Here is an 18,643-nt window from a genome sequence, read left to right as displayed (position 1 = left end):
ATGGCAAAACCTTCAAGAATTTGAATAAGGAATTTGAAGAAGGTTAATAAAAAGATTTCTCATGCTCAGGGATCTATAGTATTAATATACTAAAGACAGCCATCCTACTAAAGGCAATCTTCAGATTCAAGGTAATCAGCATCAAATTTCTAATACAGTTCATAACAGATCTTGAAATGACAATTATCAGATTCATGTGGAAACACAAAAAATGCCAGGATAACTAAAACAATCACAAACAACAGTCTGAGTTATCATCACCCAATTTTTTAAAGTTGAACTACAAAGCTATGGTAAGAAAAACAGCCGGGCTGTGGCGGCACACGCCTTTAACCCCAGCACTCAGGAGGCAGAGCCAGGTGGTTCTTTGTGAGTTCAAGGCCAGCCTAGTCTACAGAGTGAGATCCAGGAAAGGCGCAAAGCTACACACAGAGAAACCCTGTCTAGAAAAAAACACAAAAACAAACAAACAAAAAAAAGTAAAACACCATAGCACTAGTACAAAAGCAGACATGGTGTCCAATGAAATTTAATTGAAGACACAGATATAAGTCTAGATACCTATGAACATCTGATTTTTTTTATAAAGAACCAGAAATACACTCTGCAAAAAAAGACAGCATTTTCAACAAATGGTGCTGCTCAACTGAATGTCTGCATGTGGAAGAATACAAATAGATCCAGACTTATTACCCTGTACAAACCTCAACTCCAAATGGGCCTCAACATAAAAACAATATATTGAAAATGATAGAAGAGGATATTAGAAATAGCTTTGTATGTATTGACACAGGGGAAAACTTTCTGAACAGAACTCTGCAAACTCAGGCACAAGATCAACAATTAATAATTGGGACCTCATGAAACTGAAAAGCTTGTGTAAGGCAAAGGACACTATACTTAGGACAAATCAATAGCCTACAGAATGGGAGAATGCTGTTACCCGTACTACCTCTGATAGAGGTCTATTATCTAAAATATATAAAGAATTCATGAATCTAGATATTAAAACATCAAATAACACAATAAATGGTGTATAGATCTAAACAGAGAAATCTCAAAACAGGAAATTCAAATGACTGTGAAACACTTAAAGAAATGCTCAACATCCATTACCTTACCCATCATGGGAATGTAAATTAAAGCTACGTTAAGAGTCTATCTTGTACCTGTCAAAATGTCAAGAAGTGGAACAAGAAAAACACTTATCCATTGCTGGTCAGAGTGCAAACTTATACAGCCAGTATGGAAATCAATATGGTTGTTCTTCAGAAATTTTTGAATTGATCTCCCTTAAGATCCATTTATACCACTCTTAGATGTTCACCCAAAGGATGCTTCATCCTACCTCAGAGATACTTGCTAAACCATGTTCATTTCTGATTTATTCATAATATCCAGGAACTTTTAAAATATAGATATTCCTCAAGAGATGAATGGGTAAAGAAAATATGGTCCATTTATGAAAAGTATTATTACTCAGCTTCTTAAAATAGGGTCAGAGGAACATCCTGAAATTTTCAGGTAAATGGATGGAACTAGTAAAACAAAATATCCCGAGTGAGGTAAGCTAAAGCTATAAACATAAATATAATATATATATATATATATATATATATATATATATATATATATATATATATGGATATTAAACATTAAGTAAATAACCAATCTATAATATATAGACCCAGAAAGGTTTAGTATAGAGAAAGAGACTGGGATTCATGGTCTCTCTGTGAGGGGAAAAATAAATAGTTTTTATGGGTGGATGGGAGGATAGGTCAGAGACAAGATGGAAATGATAAGATGGGGAATGTGAGGAAGATGGGATTGAATGAAAGAATGTAGAAAGAGAGGTTGGAATTGAGGGGCATTTGAGAGATGGTATGAAAATGCAGTGGAGTGGAAAGTTTCTAAAATATTTCAAAGCTAGTCTAATGATGACTCCTAATAATGAGGGAGACAGAGTTGCAACTAGCCATCTTATATACCACATTGCATTCAATTGAGTTTTTGGCTAAGGGTGTCTCATGGAAATCCTCAGACAACAATCATTGTTGCCAAGACAATGGGTTGCCTTCTGCTGAGGGCAACAGACTCACAAAGTCATTGTAATTGGAGAAATTGATCATCCTTATTATTGGAAGGTACTCTGCAGGCTACCAAAGGAGAAACATAAACACCAACAGGTTGTGTTTTGCCTGCAAGTTATGCTACGGCAATGGTGGTCCAGAAGTTAAAGGAGTAGCCAACTAAATAAGTACCACACCACAGGATGGAACACATACAAACAATGTTTGAGAAACCAGGAACCAGAGACTAGAGAGCTCAGAACACTACTTGATTTAAAAAAAATCATTAACATGATGCTTAATAATATTCTGCTATAATCATAAATTAGTGCCTTATTCAGACATCGTCAGAGAAGCTTCCTCTTTAGCAGACAGGAACAGAAGCAAAGACCCACAGTTGGACATTAGAGAGACAGAGACAGAGATGGACACAGAAATGTCCTTGGAACACACAGTCCTAAATGTGTCTCCTTTGAATTCCTCCCCTCTGAGTTTAGGGAACCTTATGGAAGAGATTAGATAGACTGAAAGAGTCAAAGTAGGTGGAGGACAACATTAGAAAAACAGGCATTTTAAATCAACTGAGCAAGTGTAAAGTGAACTCACAGGGACTGAAGCAGCAATCACAGGCCTTATGTGGGTCGGCACCCAGTCCTCTTCATATGTATTTTAGCTTTGTATTTTTATGGGAGTTCTGAGTATGTGAGCAAGTAGGTCTCTGATTCTTTTGGCTGTTCTTGGGATTATGTTCCTTCTATTGAGTTGCTTGGTCAGGCCTCAGTGTAATGGTTTTTGTTTTATCTAATATTTTATTTTGTCATGCTTGGTTGTTTACTCTTAGAAATCTGTTCATTCCTAATGATAGACAAAAAGTGATTGGATTGGAGAAGAGGGAATGTGGGGAAGTACTGGGAGGAATCAAGGAAGGGTAAACTGTAATCAGGAGATATGATAAGAAGAGAATCTATTTTCAATTTAAAAACTAAAATAAGAAAATCACAGAATGTGATATATATCTTTTTCAATACTACTTCAATAAGTAAAATTTATGACATGGAGTTATTGAGTTGAAAACTTGAATAAGCCATACACCTTGACCTTGGAGTTTTCTTTGACTCAAATTAAACTTGTTTGTAAAGCATTTTAGGCAAATGTCTATATTTAATTGGAAATGTCAGAGGGCAAATATATTTATAAATTATCATCCTATTTTCATTTTTGAAAACAAAACACAAAGATTTCATAGTAAAAACAATTTATCATTTTCAGAAAAACCTCATGTATATTTTACTTTTAGCCACCTGTCAGAACTTTATTGACGAGGCACATTTACAATTCCTTTGTAGGACAATAAGAAATTGCTTTCCAGAATCTCATGCAAGAGATTAAAATGCATGTCATTTCAAATCTAAAGTAAATAAGATGTAAAGAATTTTACCTTCTGTTTGTTTTTAACACTAACATGGATACTGAGTTGTAATTGTCCTTGTTTTCAGTGGGGTCTCTTTGTAGAATAAAATACTTAAAATTTTAGATAAATGAAAAATATTTTATCTATGAATATTTGTATTTTTCCTGAGAATTTTTATAAAATAATAGTGCTTTACTGAATCATAGAAAGAAAAAAGAGACAGTCTTTTATACTAAGATACAGCATTATATTCCTCAAGCCCCAAGTCCGTGCATTATAGAAGTACACACTTGATAGGACTCTCATACCCTGAAAAGAGTATGCATCATTTTAACTCATACCAAAGTTTAAGGGGAGTTCTGCACAGAATTCTAATTGTTTGAAAAACTTACATAGGATTAAGACCACAAAATCTCAAGGTATTAGTAATGATAGAAGCACAAATACTTTTAAGTTAGAATTGTTTATGTGCCAACAGAACCTTTTAATATCTTCCTTCTGTGACATCATGTAATGCATAGCTTATAGAAAAGAACAGTTCAGTCATGCTCCCATGCTCTAAGATTAAAGGCCTCTCAAGTGATCTTGGTTCTCTTAGTCTTTCTTTCTTTCTTTCTTTCTTTCTTTCTTTCTTTCTTTCTTTCTTTCTTTCTTTCTTTCTTTCTTTCCTTCCTTCCTTCCTTCCTTCCTTCCTTCCTTCCTTCCTTCCTTTCTTTCTGTCTTTTTTTGGGGGTTTTGGGGTTTTTTTGAGACATGTTTTTTTCAGCACAGCCTTGCCTCTCCTGGAACTTGAGATATAGACCAGCCTGACCTGGAACTCACAGAGAACTGCCTGCCTCTGCCTCCCAATTGCTGAGATTAAAGGTAAAAAAGGCATGTGCCATCACCTCCCAGCTTTGACCTTGGTTTTCTACCTTTAAGGAATAAAATGTACTTTAGTGGTAATGAGCTCTTCATTCCTTCTCTAGGAAAAACAGTGTTTCATGTTCATAAAGTCTGGCCAGTTGTTTTCTGGTTACAATCTGTAACAAGCAGAAAATCTTTGGCCTACCTCCTCACACGCAGTTCTGAAATCCATGTGCTGTAGTACTGTGAAGGATGTGGTCTGTAAAGAAAGAAAGAGTGAGTTATTCATAGGCAGCATGGAGGTCAATACAAAAAAATAGCACAAGAAACCAAAGTACTGCTGTGAGAAAATAGCATAGACATCCAGCTATAAACAACAAAACAATAGGAAAAAGAAGACATTAAAAATCTTCACCTCAACTTTTGTTAAAGTATGAACAACTCCCAATGATGTAGTATAATGGAGAAAATTCCAATCCTAATTGGGCATGTGATTACCTTCTTTTCTCAGTTTTTTCCTCAGTTGTGTCATTTGTTTTGAAATCTCAGGTTTTGAGAGGGAGAACTTCAAAAAATGTAAATAAATATTGCCTTTCATCTGCTTATCTCTTGAATGAAAAGCTAATTAATATTACTCTTTGTAATTGAAATACTATATGCATGAATAATTCTCTCAGAAACTTAAATTTTTATTCAGAAACAGTATGAGGCAATAAAGAAAGTTATTCACCATTTGCATAATGATAAGATAATTGAAAATAAAAATTTCCAACAAATATTTTCACATAGAGATGACTGTATAGCTTAGTGATGAAGATAGATTTAAGTGGATATATTGATTTTAAACTTTTAGCATTCTGTATACAATATATGTTGACCATAAGAAAGGTAAGCATTGAAAAAACAACAACAAAGAAAAGGATCTCTACTCTCTATACTATAAAACAAGACAGTGTTCAGCTTAGCATAATAATTACATAGAGAACACTTCAGGGAAAATGTGTAATTTTCAAATAAAAAGCTCTCTGCTACTCAAAATGTACTGTCTTTGAAATAGCAAAGCTCTTCTTCCTATGTCACAATGTGTTGTATGACATCAAGGAACACTTGATCAAGTAAGTGCAGAAAAACTGTTTGGGAAGAGCCTTCACTGTCACTGATTGCTTGGCTCCCACATAATTGAAACTGGCCATTTCCAGTAAAAAACTAAATATTTTATGTAACTTATAAACAATCCAGAATATGTTTTCTGGATTGTCAACCTAATTTTATTTTTACTGAAATACATAAGATGACTTGTTATCATACACTTACACAACAACAAATCATTAGCCATTAAAAGGCAGCCTTATGAAAAAAAGGCTTTCCTTTCTGCAAAAGTAAGAAAACTGGTATTACTTATAAAAAACAGAAGGAGAAGCACACAGACCCGAGTTCTATAGTTCCATGCATTATACACATGTGAAGAAAAAGAGGAGGAGAAGGAGGAGGAGGAGGAAGAGGAGGAGGAGGAAGAGGAGGAGGAGGGGAGGAGGAGGAGGAGGAGGAGGAGGAGGAGGAGGAGGAGGAGGAGACAGGCAAAGTAGATCTCTAGCATGTACTAGCAAGCCAGTCCAGTCAAATCAGTGAGCTCTAAGTTCAGATTGGGACCATATCTTAAAAAATAAGATAGAGAGTAATTGAGAAAATAACCTGGCATTGACCTCTAGTCTACAGACACACATATAGAGAAGTGTAACTGCACAAAAACATACATGAACACCCATAATAAATAAATAAAAATAACATGTTAAAATTAATGCTTTACTACTAATAATTGATGATTGATATAGACATGAAGATATTAAGCAATAATGTACACCAAACCTCATATTTAGATTCTTATACTGAATATAACTTAAGCATATGCAACTTAAGATAATATTATTTCATAACAATGTCATACATTTAAACAGTATCTCTACCTATTTGACTTCACTGTTTTACCACATCTTGCTTTTTATATTATTTAAAACAATCTTTAAGTTTAAAAAGTTTAAATATAGTTTGATCATATTATTCCTCTCTCCCAAATCTAAATACTTTTTATTCCCTACCCATCCAACTTCAAGTTCTTTCTCAAAAAAAAAAAAAAACAAAAGCCAAATATAAAAACAAAACCCCCAAACCAAGAAAAAACAAAATAAAACCACACCAAAAAATGAGAAACAAACAAACAAAACAAGACACCAAACTTTGTGTGACCAAATAAGAGCACACACAGGAGCACACACACACAAAAAAAAAAAACAACAAAAAAACAACAAAAAAAAACAGAGATGTTTGGTGTATGTTGATCCTGATGATGAGGCCTGTCTTAGTGTGGTTGATATCCCTGTATAATTATATTGATGAAAATTGCTTTTCTCTCTCCCAGCAGGTATAAATTATAGTTCATTCATAAAACTTTCCCTTAGTGGCTAAGATTTCATTAATTCATCCATTTATATATGTTCATATGTAATATATATATATATATATATATATATATATATATATATCACAATCATTTCCAAGTTGGTAAAACAATAGAAGGAAAGATCACGACAGAAGTCACAAGAATCAGAGATCCACTCATTTTCACACTCAGGAATCTCATAAAAACACTAAAATGGAAGCTCTAATATATATACTCAGAAGACCTGGTGCAGACCCATGCAGGTTCTGTGCCTGCTGTGTCAGTCTTGGTAAGTTTTGCATGTGGTGACTTAGAGCAGTAACCTGTAGGCCAAGGCCCCTTTGGGAATTTGAATGACCCTTTCAAGGGATCACCTAAGACCATTGGAAAACACAGATTCACAAAATTCACAAAATAGGATTCACAAAAGCAGAAAAATTACAGTTATGAAGTAGCAACAAAAGTAATTTTATGGTTGGGGGTCACTACAACCTGAGGAATGTATTAGTGTTGTAGCATTAGGAAGGTTGAGAAACAGTGATGTAGAGGGTCTTATTTTCTTGATATCCTCCTTCAATCTGGCTCATACAATCTTTTCACTTCTTTTTCTGTGGAGTTCCCTGAGCTCTGAGGGTAGGGATTTGTTGGAGACATCAGATTTATGGCTGAGTGTTCCAATATCTCTCACTCTGTGCATCATGTCTGGATATGGGTCTCTATATTTCTATCTATCTGCTGCAGAAGGTTGCATCTCTAATAATAGGATAACAAAGCACTAATCTGTGCATATAGGAGAATATCACTAGGAATCATTTAGTCAGTAGCTTTTTTCAATTTGTAGACAAATATTACTTGTGGTGGTATTGTGTTACCCAAAATATTGTGAACCCTAATAAATTTATCTGGGGTCAGAGAACAGACAGCCACTAGATACAAAGGCTAGAAAATGGTGGCACTCACACCTTTAATCCTAGCATTCCAGAGAGAGAAATCCCTATGGATCTCTGTGAGTTCAAGGCCACATTGGAAAGGTCAGGCATGGTGACACACCCCTTTAATCCCAGGGAGTAATGGCAAGAACAGAAAGATATATAAGGTGTGGAGACCAGAAACTAGAAGCATTTGACTGGTTAAGCATTTGCCTGGTTAAGCATTTTGGCTGGTTAAGCATTCAGGCTTTTAGCAGCAGTTCAGCTTAGAGCCATTGGGATGAGGACACAGAAGCTTCCAGTCTGAGGAAACAGGACCAACTGAGGAATTGGCAAGGTGAGATAACTGTGGCGTGTTCTGTCTCTCTGATCATCCAGTGTTCACCCCAATAACTGACATCGGGTTTGATCTTATTAATAAGAACTGTTAAGATTCATGCTAAAATTACTTGGTAGTGTCTTAAGTCCCTGAGCTATCTAGGTCCTTGATCATCCAAACAATGTTAAGTATGGGTTTGATTTCATGGAGTGGGCCTTAAGTATAATCAGTTGTTGCTGCTTATTCCCACAAGCTCTGTGCCACCATAGCCCTAGCATATCTTGGAGTAAGGACACCATTGTAGATGAAGATTTTGAGACTGGCTAGGTGTTTACATTTCTTTTTTGATAGTGTGCATTGTACCTTCCTATACTTAAGATGCTGAACCAAAGAGGTTAAGATCTATATAGGCACCAACTTGATATCAGCTGAGGAATTGGTGTGGTGAGGTTAGCTGTGGCCTGTTCTGTTTCTCTAATCTTTCAACTTTCACCGCAATACCTGGCTCTGGGTTTGTTTTTATTAACAAGACCCTTTAAGATTTGTGTCACATCTGGTACCCAATGTTTGTGGTAAGAATTCACAAAAAAGCCACTTGTCTGTGGCCTTGCAGGCCCCAGCTCAGACCCAAGCTACCTTCAGCCAGTTGTGGTGACACACGCTGGTAGAATTTACTGAAGGAGGCAGAGGAAGGAGGATCCTGAGTTTGAATCTGGCCTAGAAGGCTTGCTAAGCAGAAGCTTCAGCCTGGGCCGAGCCAAAAACGGTGCCTGTGGAACAATGGAGGAAGCATCTGCTGCTCTGAGTTGCTGGCTCCTTCTCATCATGTTGTTGACTGCGGTGATGCTGCTACCTGTGATGAAGGGGATTTACTGTTGCTTGTTCAGAGAAAAATTGTCAGGACCGTTGTGTTACAAGGAAGCACTGGCAAAGGTCAGTTTGGAGAAGTTTGGCAAGACAAATGGTGGGGAGAAATAGCTGTGAAGATATTGTCTTCTAGGGAAGAATGTTCGTGCTCTGAGAGACACACATTTATCAGATTGTGATTACTCCAAACCACAGAGGTGGCACACAAAAAGTTCTGTAGGGAACCATGACCATGCCTAACAGCAACTTTGAAATCTTCAAGGGAATTACGGGACCCCACAACAATGATTCCACATGGACTATGGTAAAACCATTAAGCTAATTAACACCACGGAAAGATCGGCTTTGGACTAGAAACTGCTCAGGACAATTTCAAGATGGCTAGCTGAGATGATCCAGATTCACAGACAACTCAAACAAGGACTTGAGACAAGCCCTACATTTTCCCATTATGCAGAGACTGAACAACAAATGATACAGCTACCTCTCCCTAGACTTGACAATTAACACAAAAAAATTTCTTTTCAGGATTCCCTAAAGATGTCTTTGCCACCAGAAAGCAGGAAGTAATTTTAAGAAAATGATGCCCACATTCCCAAGAGATGGGGGAGGGGGTGTTTTTGGTCATTCAGTGGCTTATGGATAATTGTTATGGTTTATGAAGTTTGGTTACAAGTTGTTAATTGTTAATGTTAAAAAATGAAAGCTAAACAAAGGAGATTAGATACAGTGTTCTCATTTAAAAAAAGAAGAAAAAGAAAAAAGAGGATATAGAAAAGGGCAGATCATTGAATCGACTCTGAAAAAAAGGGAAAGATAAAAAGGAACTTCTTGTTTTAAATAGGGTAAGTAATGAAAATTTTTTGTCTGAATTGGTCAAATGTTAATAGACTGGACCTTGTTAATATATATATAATGGAGTTTTTTGTCTGAATCTGTCAAATATTAATGGACTAGACATTATTAATGTAATTCTTGACTGTATATATTGTATATACTTATTGGATATAGTTTTTCTTGTATTAGTTATAAGCTTTTATAATTTTAGACAAAAAAGGAATGTGGTGATATTGTGTTCCCCAATATATTGTGCATCCTAATAAACATATCTGGGATCAGAGAACAGAACAGCCACTAGATAGATATAGAGACCAGAAAACGTTGACACATATACCTTTAATCCTAGCATTCTGAAGGCAGAGATCTCTCTGGATCTTTGAGTTCAAAGCCACACTGCAAACAGTCAGGCATGGCGACACACGCCTTTAATCCCAGGAAGTGATGGCAGGAAACAGAAAGGTATATAAGGTTTGAAAACCAGGATCTAGAGCCCTGGTTAAGCTTTTAGGCTTTTGAGCAGCTGTTCAGTTGAGATCCATTCAGATAAGGACACAGAAGCTTCCAGTTTGAGAAAACGAGATCAGCTGAGGAATTGGCGAGATGAGGTTAGCTGTGGCCTGTTCTGTTTCTCTGATCTTTCAGCGTTCACCCCAGAACCTGGCTCCAGGTTTGTTTTCATTAATAAGACCTTTTAAGATTTGTGCTACAGATATCTTCGTGTTCAATGTAGACATTGTTGTCTTCAGCAATGGGACATTACTGTAAGTTCCTGGGGAACAACTACTGTCTTGCCAATAGCATGTGTTGCTTGGGGATTCCCATGGGGCCATTGGGCCAACATTTCAGTTAGATGCAACCCAATCCTGGTACCAGACGCCTTGTTTGGTGACAAGAGATGGTCAGCTGGGATTTTATTTCCTCCATTATTTGGCAATTTCATTTAGATTACCTTCATATATAAATGTATTTATGTAAATATATACATTTCTACTATATTAGATTTTCATACTACCCCTCAAAGGGCCATTAATTTTAGCTGTCCCTCTCTATATTTCTTTCCTAAACATGACCTCCCCCCATTTGATCCTCCTATTCCAGCTTCTCCTTACACCCATTCTGTCACTTTAATTTCTGTTTTTGAAGATATATCTGTACCCTTACTCTACACCTACCCTCTTTAGTTCTATGGATTGTCACTTGGTTATCACTGAATTGGCAGCTAATATCCCCATGCAAGTGAATACATACGATATTTATCTTTGGGTTTGGGATACCTCACTCAGAATGATTATTTTTTTTCTAATTCCATTCATTAGCCTGAAAATTTCATGTCATTTTTTAATGCTTGAGTAATATTCAATTGTCTAAGTATACCACATTTTCTTTATCCACTAGTAAGTTTAGTGACATCTACATTGTTGCCAGTTTCTGGCTGTTATGAAGAGAACAGCAGTGAACATAGTTGAGCAAGTTCTCTGAGGTAGAATGAAGCATCCTTTGTGTATATTCTTAAGAGTACTATAGCTGGATATTGAGGTAGATCAAATCCCATCTTCCTGAGAAACAACCACACTTATTTCCATAGTTGGGGGAGGAGTTTGCCCTCCCACCAGCAATGCATGACAGTTCCTCTTACTTTGTATCCTACTTAGCAATAGCTGTTAGTTATTCTTTTAATCTTAAGCATTCTGGCAGGTATAAGATCAAATATCCAAGTATGTTTTATATACAGTTCACTGATAGCTAAGGATGTTTAATTATTTCTTAGCCATTTTAGGTCCCTCCTTTGATAATTCTGTTTAGTTCTGTGCTCTATTTACAAACTGGGTTATTTGTTTACTTGTTATCTAGTTTGTTTAGTTCTTTATATATTTTGGATATTAGTCCTCTATTGGATGTAGAATTGCTAAAAACATTTCTCATTTTGTAGGCTACTACTTTGTCTTAATAATAGTGTTCATTGTTTTACAGATGCCTTTCAGTTTCATAGGGTACCATTTATTAATGGTTGATCTTAGTGCATGAGCTTGCAGAGTTCTGTTCAGAAAGTCGTCTGTGTCATTACATTCAAAGCTATTCTGCCCTTTCTCTTCTTTCAGGTTCAATGTATCTGGTTTTATGTTGAGATCCATTTGGACTTGAGTTTTTTGCAGGGTGATAAGTCTGGACCCATTTGCATTCTTCTACATGCAGTTTAAGTACCACAATTCATTGAAGATGTCTTTTTTCTAGTGTGCATTTCTGGCTTCTTTTTCAAAAACAAGATATTCATAAGCATCTGGACTTATGTCTGGGTTTTCAGTTCAATTCTGCTGGACATGTCTGTTTATGTACCAGTATTGTGGTATTGTTATTAATATATCATTGTAGCACAATTTTAAAAATGGAATAGTGATAACTCAAGCACTTATTCTTTTGTTTAGGATTGTTTTACCTATTCTGGATTTTTGCTGCATGTGTGTGTGTGTGTGTGTTTCCATGTGAAGCTGAGAATTGTCATTTCTTCAAGATCTGTGAAGAACTGTATCAGAATTTTGATGCTGATTTCATTGAATTTGTAGATAACTTTCGGTAGCATATCCATGTTTATATTGTTACTGCTACTGATGCTGAGTGTGGGAACTTTCAAACTTCTGATATCTTCTACACTTTTTCTTTAGTCTCTTGAAGTTTTTATCATACATGTCTTATATTTGCTTAGTTAGAGTTATCCCCATGATAATCTGTATTGTTAAAGGCTATTATGAAAAGTGTTGTTTCCTTGATTTCTTTCTCAGATTATTTATTATTTGTTTATAGGAGGACTATTTGTTTTTGTGAGTTCATTTTGCATCAGCTACTTCACCAAAAATGTTTATCAGATATAGGAATTTCCCAGTGGAATTTTTAGGGTCGCTTATGTATGCTATCCTATCATTTGCAAATAAGGATATTTTGAGTTCTTATTTTTCAATTTGTATCCATTTATCTCCTTCAGTTGTCTTACTTCACTGACTAAGACTTCAAGTACTATAGTGAATACATATAGAAAGAATGTACAATTTTGTCTTGTTATTGATTTTAGTGAAATTGCTCCGAGTTTCTCTTCATTTAAAATGATATTGTCTGTGGGCTTACTATAAACTGCTTTTAGTGTTTAGATATTATAGTTGGAAGTTTTCTTGTGCTCACCCAGCACCAAGGTCCCACAGCCATTTATAAAAATTCCTGTGTCCTGCCTGGTCCTGCAACCAATGAGACCCAGATAAACACTCAGAAGCTTATATTATTTTTAAACTATGGCCATGTCAGGATTTTTGCTAGCTAGCATTTACATCATAAATTAACCCATTTCTATAAATCTATACTTAGCCACATGGCTTGTGGCTTGCCAGTACTTTTATATCTTGCTTCTCCTGATGGTAGCTAACAGAGTCTCTCAGTTCTGTCTTTCTCCTTCCTCTCTCTCTAGTTGGAATGTTGCATCTAACCTTATTCTGACTCATCATTGGCCAAACAGCTTTATTTATTAATGAATGAATGCAGCACATATTCACAGCATACAGAATGATATCACCCATAATTTACCCTTTTCTTTCCATTCAAAAGAAAGTTTTTAACATCAGCATAGTAAAATTACATATAACAAAAACAGTTATCAAGCAAGACTAAAAGTTACAATATTTAGTCTATTTGTATTTGGAAAAAGTAAAGAAAATATTTTATCTATCATATTTTTGTGAGTCTAAAGTTTCATATCTAATTTATCTTTTATTATAACCAAGGAAAATTATAATTATAATTATCTAGTCTTCAACTTCATCAAAGACCCCAGAAAGATATAATATTACTCAAGTAAACAGGAAGAGCATTGTAAGCAACTTACAAAAAATCTAGAATGACAGAGACAGCTGACTGCCTAGATAGTCATGCAATATACCTCTGTAACGTTGTGACATCCATCTTCAGCCCATAGGCCTAGAGTCTCTTCAGTCACTTTTCTCTGTGTCCTATAAAATGTCTGGCAGTTTCTTCTGAGAAGGAGGAACCTGAAGGACCATCTCATCTTGCAAATCTCAGTGGTCACTTTTCTATGGGTCCTATATGTCTACTTTATGTAACATCTTGTCAAGCAGTCCAGGCAAGAACAATTTTTTGCCCAAAATGGCTATTTTTGCCAAAAAGAAGATCAACTCCATACAGAATGTCTTTGACGCCCATCTTCCACTTTGAAGTAAATTGGTGCTTCTAGGAGCAGACATGTCTCATTGTCCAGAAAGTCTAAGTTTTTGAAATATTTTAAATGTCATATTCTGTAGGTCTTTGAAGTGTTTGAAGATTACCTGTCTAATTGAAATATATCTATGTATACCTAAAATCTTAACTAACATGACTATTAGTTTGATTATTATGGATGACTGATTATTAATTTGTATTTTAATTATACATTACAATTTCAAATGAGCTGTACAAACATAATACCTTAAACAAGAGTAGAAATATATATATAGTATAACAAAATTAACTTTAAATTTGTATCATAAACTAAAATCCATAGCAATGTAAAACATTTTACACAAATTGTTACTCTTTATCCTATCATATCTATATCCCTTTTTTTTTTAGAAAGATATTGACTTTGACCAATAACAATTTTCTAACTAATCTCTAACAAAGACAAATATCTCTAACCTATGTTTTGGGAATGTGGGCATAGTGCTCTAGGCTACTTCCTGCTGATAGGGGGTGCTTGTAGTCTTATGGGGATCCTGAGAAAATTTGAGATAATGTTCAAGTCCTGGGAGGACTGGCTATAATCTTTGTTGAGATGTACCATCTGTTAAGGTTCAGGATGTCTGTCTTGAGCGAATCTGATCCATCTTAACCTGGAATAAATCCATAGATTCTTACTTCCTGTGGAAACAAAGCAGAGTCTCCTTTCCAAAGCAACATATACTTACATCCAAAAGTTGAAGTCAAGATACCTTTAAAATATTGGTTTAACTCAGCAGCCTTGACAATCAAATGTCTTTCTGCAGTTAAAAATCCCAAAGACAACACAATCCAGATTCCCTGTGTAATATCCAATATTTATATGGCTTATTTTTTTATATTACTTTTACTGTCTCCTTCAAGACTTTATTTTTTAAAACTTTCTATTTCTTTATATAACTGTCTATATTCCTTTTCCTCTCTCTTCCAAGCCTATGTACATTTTTACATACATGGTAAACTGTTTAGGGTTAATTTCATCTGAATCTGTCTTATTGTGAATCTATTGCTTTACACTGAAGTGGCTAGTACTGAAGTGACAGCCTTGACTGCTAACTCCACCCACCTCAGCTTCCCAATATGTTGGAGGTATGTTTACCACAAGCTCTGGGGGAGTCATGCTCACCACTGGACTGTGGGAAGCAGTTGGTTTATGCCTCTATCAAGCAGCATGTAGCCCAAAAACCTCTTCATTTTAGATAACTCTTTTTTTAATTTTTTTATTAAAACAATTTATTCATTTTATAGACCAAACACAAGTCCCCCTCTCATCACACCTTCTCCTCCCTCTGCAGCCTTCCCCCATCCCACCCCAAATCCGCTCCTTCAAAAGGGTAAGACCTCTCATGGGGAGTCAGGAAAGCCTGGTATTTTCAGTTAATAAAGGGCCAAGACCCTACTCCCTGCATCAAGGTTGAACAAGGAATCCTACCATAGGCAATGGGCTCCAAAAAGTCAGTTCATGCACCAGGGATAGATTCTGTTCCCCCTGCCAGGGACCCCACAAACAGACCAAGCTAAACAACTGTGTCCCATATGCAGAGGGTCTAGTCCAGTTCCATGCAGGTTCCACAGTTGACAATCTAAAGTTCATGAGTTTCTACCAGCTTGGATCAGGTGTCTCTGTAGATTTCCCCACTATGATCTTGAACCCACCCCCCATTGCTCATATAATCCCTCTTCCCTTTCTTTGATTGGACTACTGGAGCTTGGCCTGTTGCTTGCTTGTGGATCTCTGCATCTGTTCCCATCTGTTACTAGATGAAGGTTCTATGATGACAATTAGGGTATTCACCAATCCGATTATTGGGGTAAGCTATTTCAGGCACCCTCTTGACTATTGCTAGTAGTCTAATCTGGGGTAGTCCTTGTGGATTCCTGGGAATTTCCCTAGCACCCTTTATGCCATATCTCCATCTATCAAGATATCCCTTTCATTGCTCTCCAACTCCTTCTCTCCACCAGCTTGACCATACAATTCCCACATGTTATCATCCCCCATTCTCTCTCCTCTATCCACCCCATCTCCAGTTTACTCATTAAGATCTCATTAGTTTTCCCTTTTCAAGGCAATCCACATATCCCTCTCAGGGTCCCCCTTGTTTCTTAGCTTTTATGGAGCTATAGGTTGTAGTCTGACTATCTTTTGCTTTACATTTAGTATCCCCTTATGAGTGAGTACATACCATGTTTGTCTTTCTGAGTCTGGATTACCTCACTCAGGATGACATTTTCTAGTTTAATCCATTCACCTGAAATTTTCATGATGTCATCGGTTTTTACAGCTGAGTAATAATCTACTGTGTGTATGTACTACATTTTCTTTATCCATTCTTCTGTTGAGGGCCATCTAGGTTGTTTCCACTTTCTGGCTGTTACGAATAACGTTGCTATGAACATAGTTGAGCAAGTTTCCTTGTGGTATGATTGAGTATTCTTTGGGTATATGCCCAAGAGTGCTATCATTGGGTCTTGAGGTACATTGATTCCCAATTTTCTGAGAAGTCACCATACTAATTTCCAAAGTGGCTGTATAAGTTTGCACTCCCAACAAGAGTGGAAGAGTATTGCCCTTGCCCCACATCCTCTCCAACATAAGCTGTCATCAGTGATTTTGATCTTAGCCATTCTTACAGTTGTAAGGTGGTATCTCAGGGTAATTTTAATTTACATTTCTCTGATGACTAAGGAAGTTGAGCAATTCCTTAAATGTCTTTCAGCCATTTGAGATTCTTCTGTTGATAATTCTCTATTTAGATCTGTAGTCCATTTTTTAATTGGATTGCTTGGTATTTTGATGTCTAGTTTCTTGAGCTTTTTATTTGTTTTAGACATCAGCCCTCTGTCAGATGTAGGGTTGGTAAAGATCTTCCTCTGTAGGCTGTCGTTTTTTCTTATTTACTGTGCCCTTTGACTTATAGAAGCTTCTCAGCTTTAGGAGGTCTCATTAATTAATTGCTGTTCTCAGTGTTTGTGCTACTGGTCTTATATGTTGAAAGTGGTCTGCTGTGTCAATGTGTTCTATGCTACTTCCAACTTTCTCTTCTATCAGGTTCTGTATAGCTGGATTTATGTTGAGGTCTTCGATTCACTAGGACTTGAGTTTTGTGCATGCTGATAGATATGGATCTATTTGCAGTGTTATACATGTTTACATCCAGTTATGCCAGAACCATTTGATGAAGATGCTTTTTTTTTTTAACCTCGGAGCTCAGGACTGAACCCAGGGCCTTGCACTTGCTACACAAGCATCCTACCACTAAATTAAATTCCCAACCCTGAAGATACTTTCTTTTTCCATTGTATATTTTTGGCTTCTTTGTCAAAAATCAGATGCTCATAGGTATATGGATGAACGTCAGGGTCTTCAATTCATTTCCACTGGTCCGCATGTCAGTTTTTATGCCAGTACCAAGTTGTTTTTATTAATCAGTAATAAGCCTGAGCTAATGGTGGAGCAGTTATATATAAGCCTCTCTGTGTTTACTTGAGGGATATGAGTAAGAGAGATCTGTCTTGAGTGCCGGCTGGCCAGGACATAGGAAAACTCCAACTACATGTTAGGAGAATTTTAATGAGTGCTTTTATTTTCTTGGGTGTTATAGGTTTAGTTAAATTGTTTATCTGGTCTTAATTTAATTTGGGTATGTGGTATGCCTATCTATAAAATCATCCATTTATTTTAGATTTTCCAATTTTGTGGAGCAAGGTTTTTGAAGTATGACCTGTTGATTCTCTGGATTTTTCCATTGTCTGTTGTTATGTCTACCTTTTTATTTCTAATTTTGCTAATTTGGACTTTTCTTTCTCTGACTTTTAGTTAACTTGGATATGGATTTCTCTATCTTGTTGATTTTCTTAAAGAACCAACTCTTGTCTCATTGGTTTTTTTTTTTTGTTCTATTCTCTTTGTTTCTATTTTTTTTATTTCAACCCTCAACTTGATTATTTCTTGGCATCTACTTCTCTTGGATGAGTTAGATTCTTTTTCTTCTAGAGCTTTCAGGTGTGCTGTTAAGTCACCAGTGTGAGATTTCTCCAACCATTATATGTAGGCATTTATAGCCATGCACTTTCCTCTTGATACTGCTTTCAGAGTTTCACATAAGTTTGAGTATCTTGTACATTTATTTTCATTAAAATATAGGAAGTGCTGGCAGTGTTTGTGTCTCAGGGAGCTCTTGGTTCAATCCAAGTTCTTAGTCCAACTGAAGCTGGCAGAGTCTGTGTCTCAGGGAGCAGCTGCTGTCTTGGGGCATGGGTGTATCTGGGGGATGGAGTGGGTCTTGTAGATTACAGGATCTGATGGGGTAATGGTGATGGTCAGGCCTGCTTGCAGGGGCCTTGCCTGCTGGCCTGCAATAGGGGATGCAATGGGTGGGGGTATGAGAGCATGGGTTGTGTTCCTGGGCCAAAGGTCTAGCGGCTAGAGAGACCAGCTGGGAGAATGGTGATTTACCTCTTTTTCCAATAGGAGCTTGTGGAGTCGGTGTCTCATGGAGCAGCTATGGTCTTGGAGAATGGATGGGTTTGTGGGACATAGTGGGGCTTATAGGTTACAGGGTCCAATGAGGGTGGTGGTGATCATGCCTGCCTGCAGGGTTCTTGACTGCTGGCCTGCAACTGGGCCTGCAATGGGTATGGGTGCATGGGTTGTACCCCTGGTCCTAA

The 18,643-nt window shown here is 36.6% G+C and overlaps 1 protein-coding gene across 6 annotated transcripts in view; it reads right to left on the bottom strand.

The window, feature by feature from the left end:
- Window positions 1–18,643, bottom strand: part of Sntg1 (syntrophin gamma 1) — a 728,018-nt gene that overhangs the window by 502,248 nt on the left and 207,127 nt on the right. For 5 of the 6 annotated variants that reach the window (XM_052717737.1, XM_052717738.1, XM_052717736.1 and 2 more), the window contains one exon: window positions 4,535–4,588. The exons of the other annotated variant lie outside the window; for it this stretch is intronic. In XM_052717737.1, coding sequence (XP_052573697.1) covers window positions 4,535–4,561 — 27 coding nt within the window. In that variant the 5' untranslated portion in view covers window positions 4,562–4,588. The remainder of the gene's footprint in view (window positions 1–4,534; window positions 4,589–18,643) is intronic. 6 annotated transcript variants of the gene reach the window in all.

The sequence above is a fragment of the Peromyscus californicus genome, unplaced genomic scaffold (assembly GCF_007827085.1).
Source record: "Peromyscus californicus insignis strain IS unplaced genomic scaffold, ASM782708v3 Scaffold_5__1_contigs__length_169319896, whole genome shotgun sequence".
NCBI classification, from domain to species: domain Eukaryota; kingdom Metazoa; phylum Chordata; class Mammalia; order Rodentia; family Cricetidae; genus Peromyscus; species Peromyscus californicus.
Note: the sequence above shows the minus strand (reverse complement) of the source record. Positions and strands in the feature narration are given on the sequence as shown.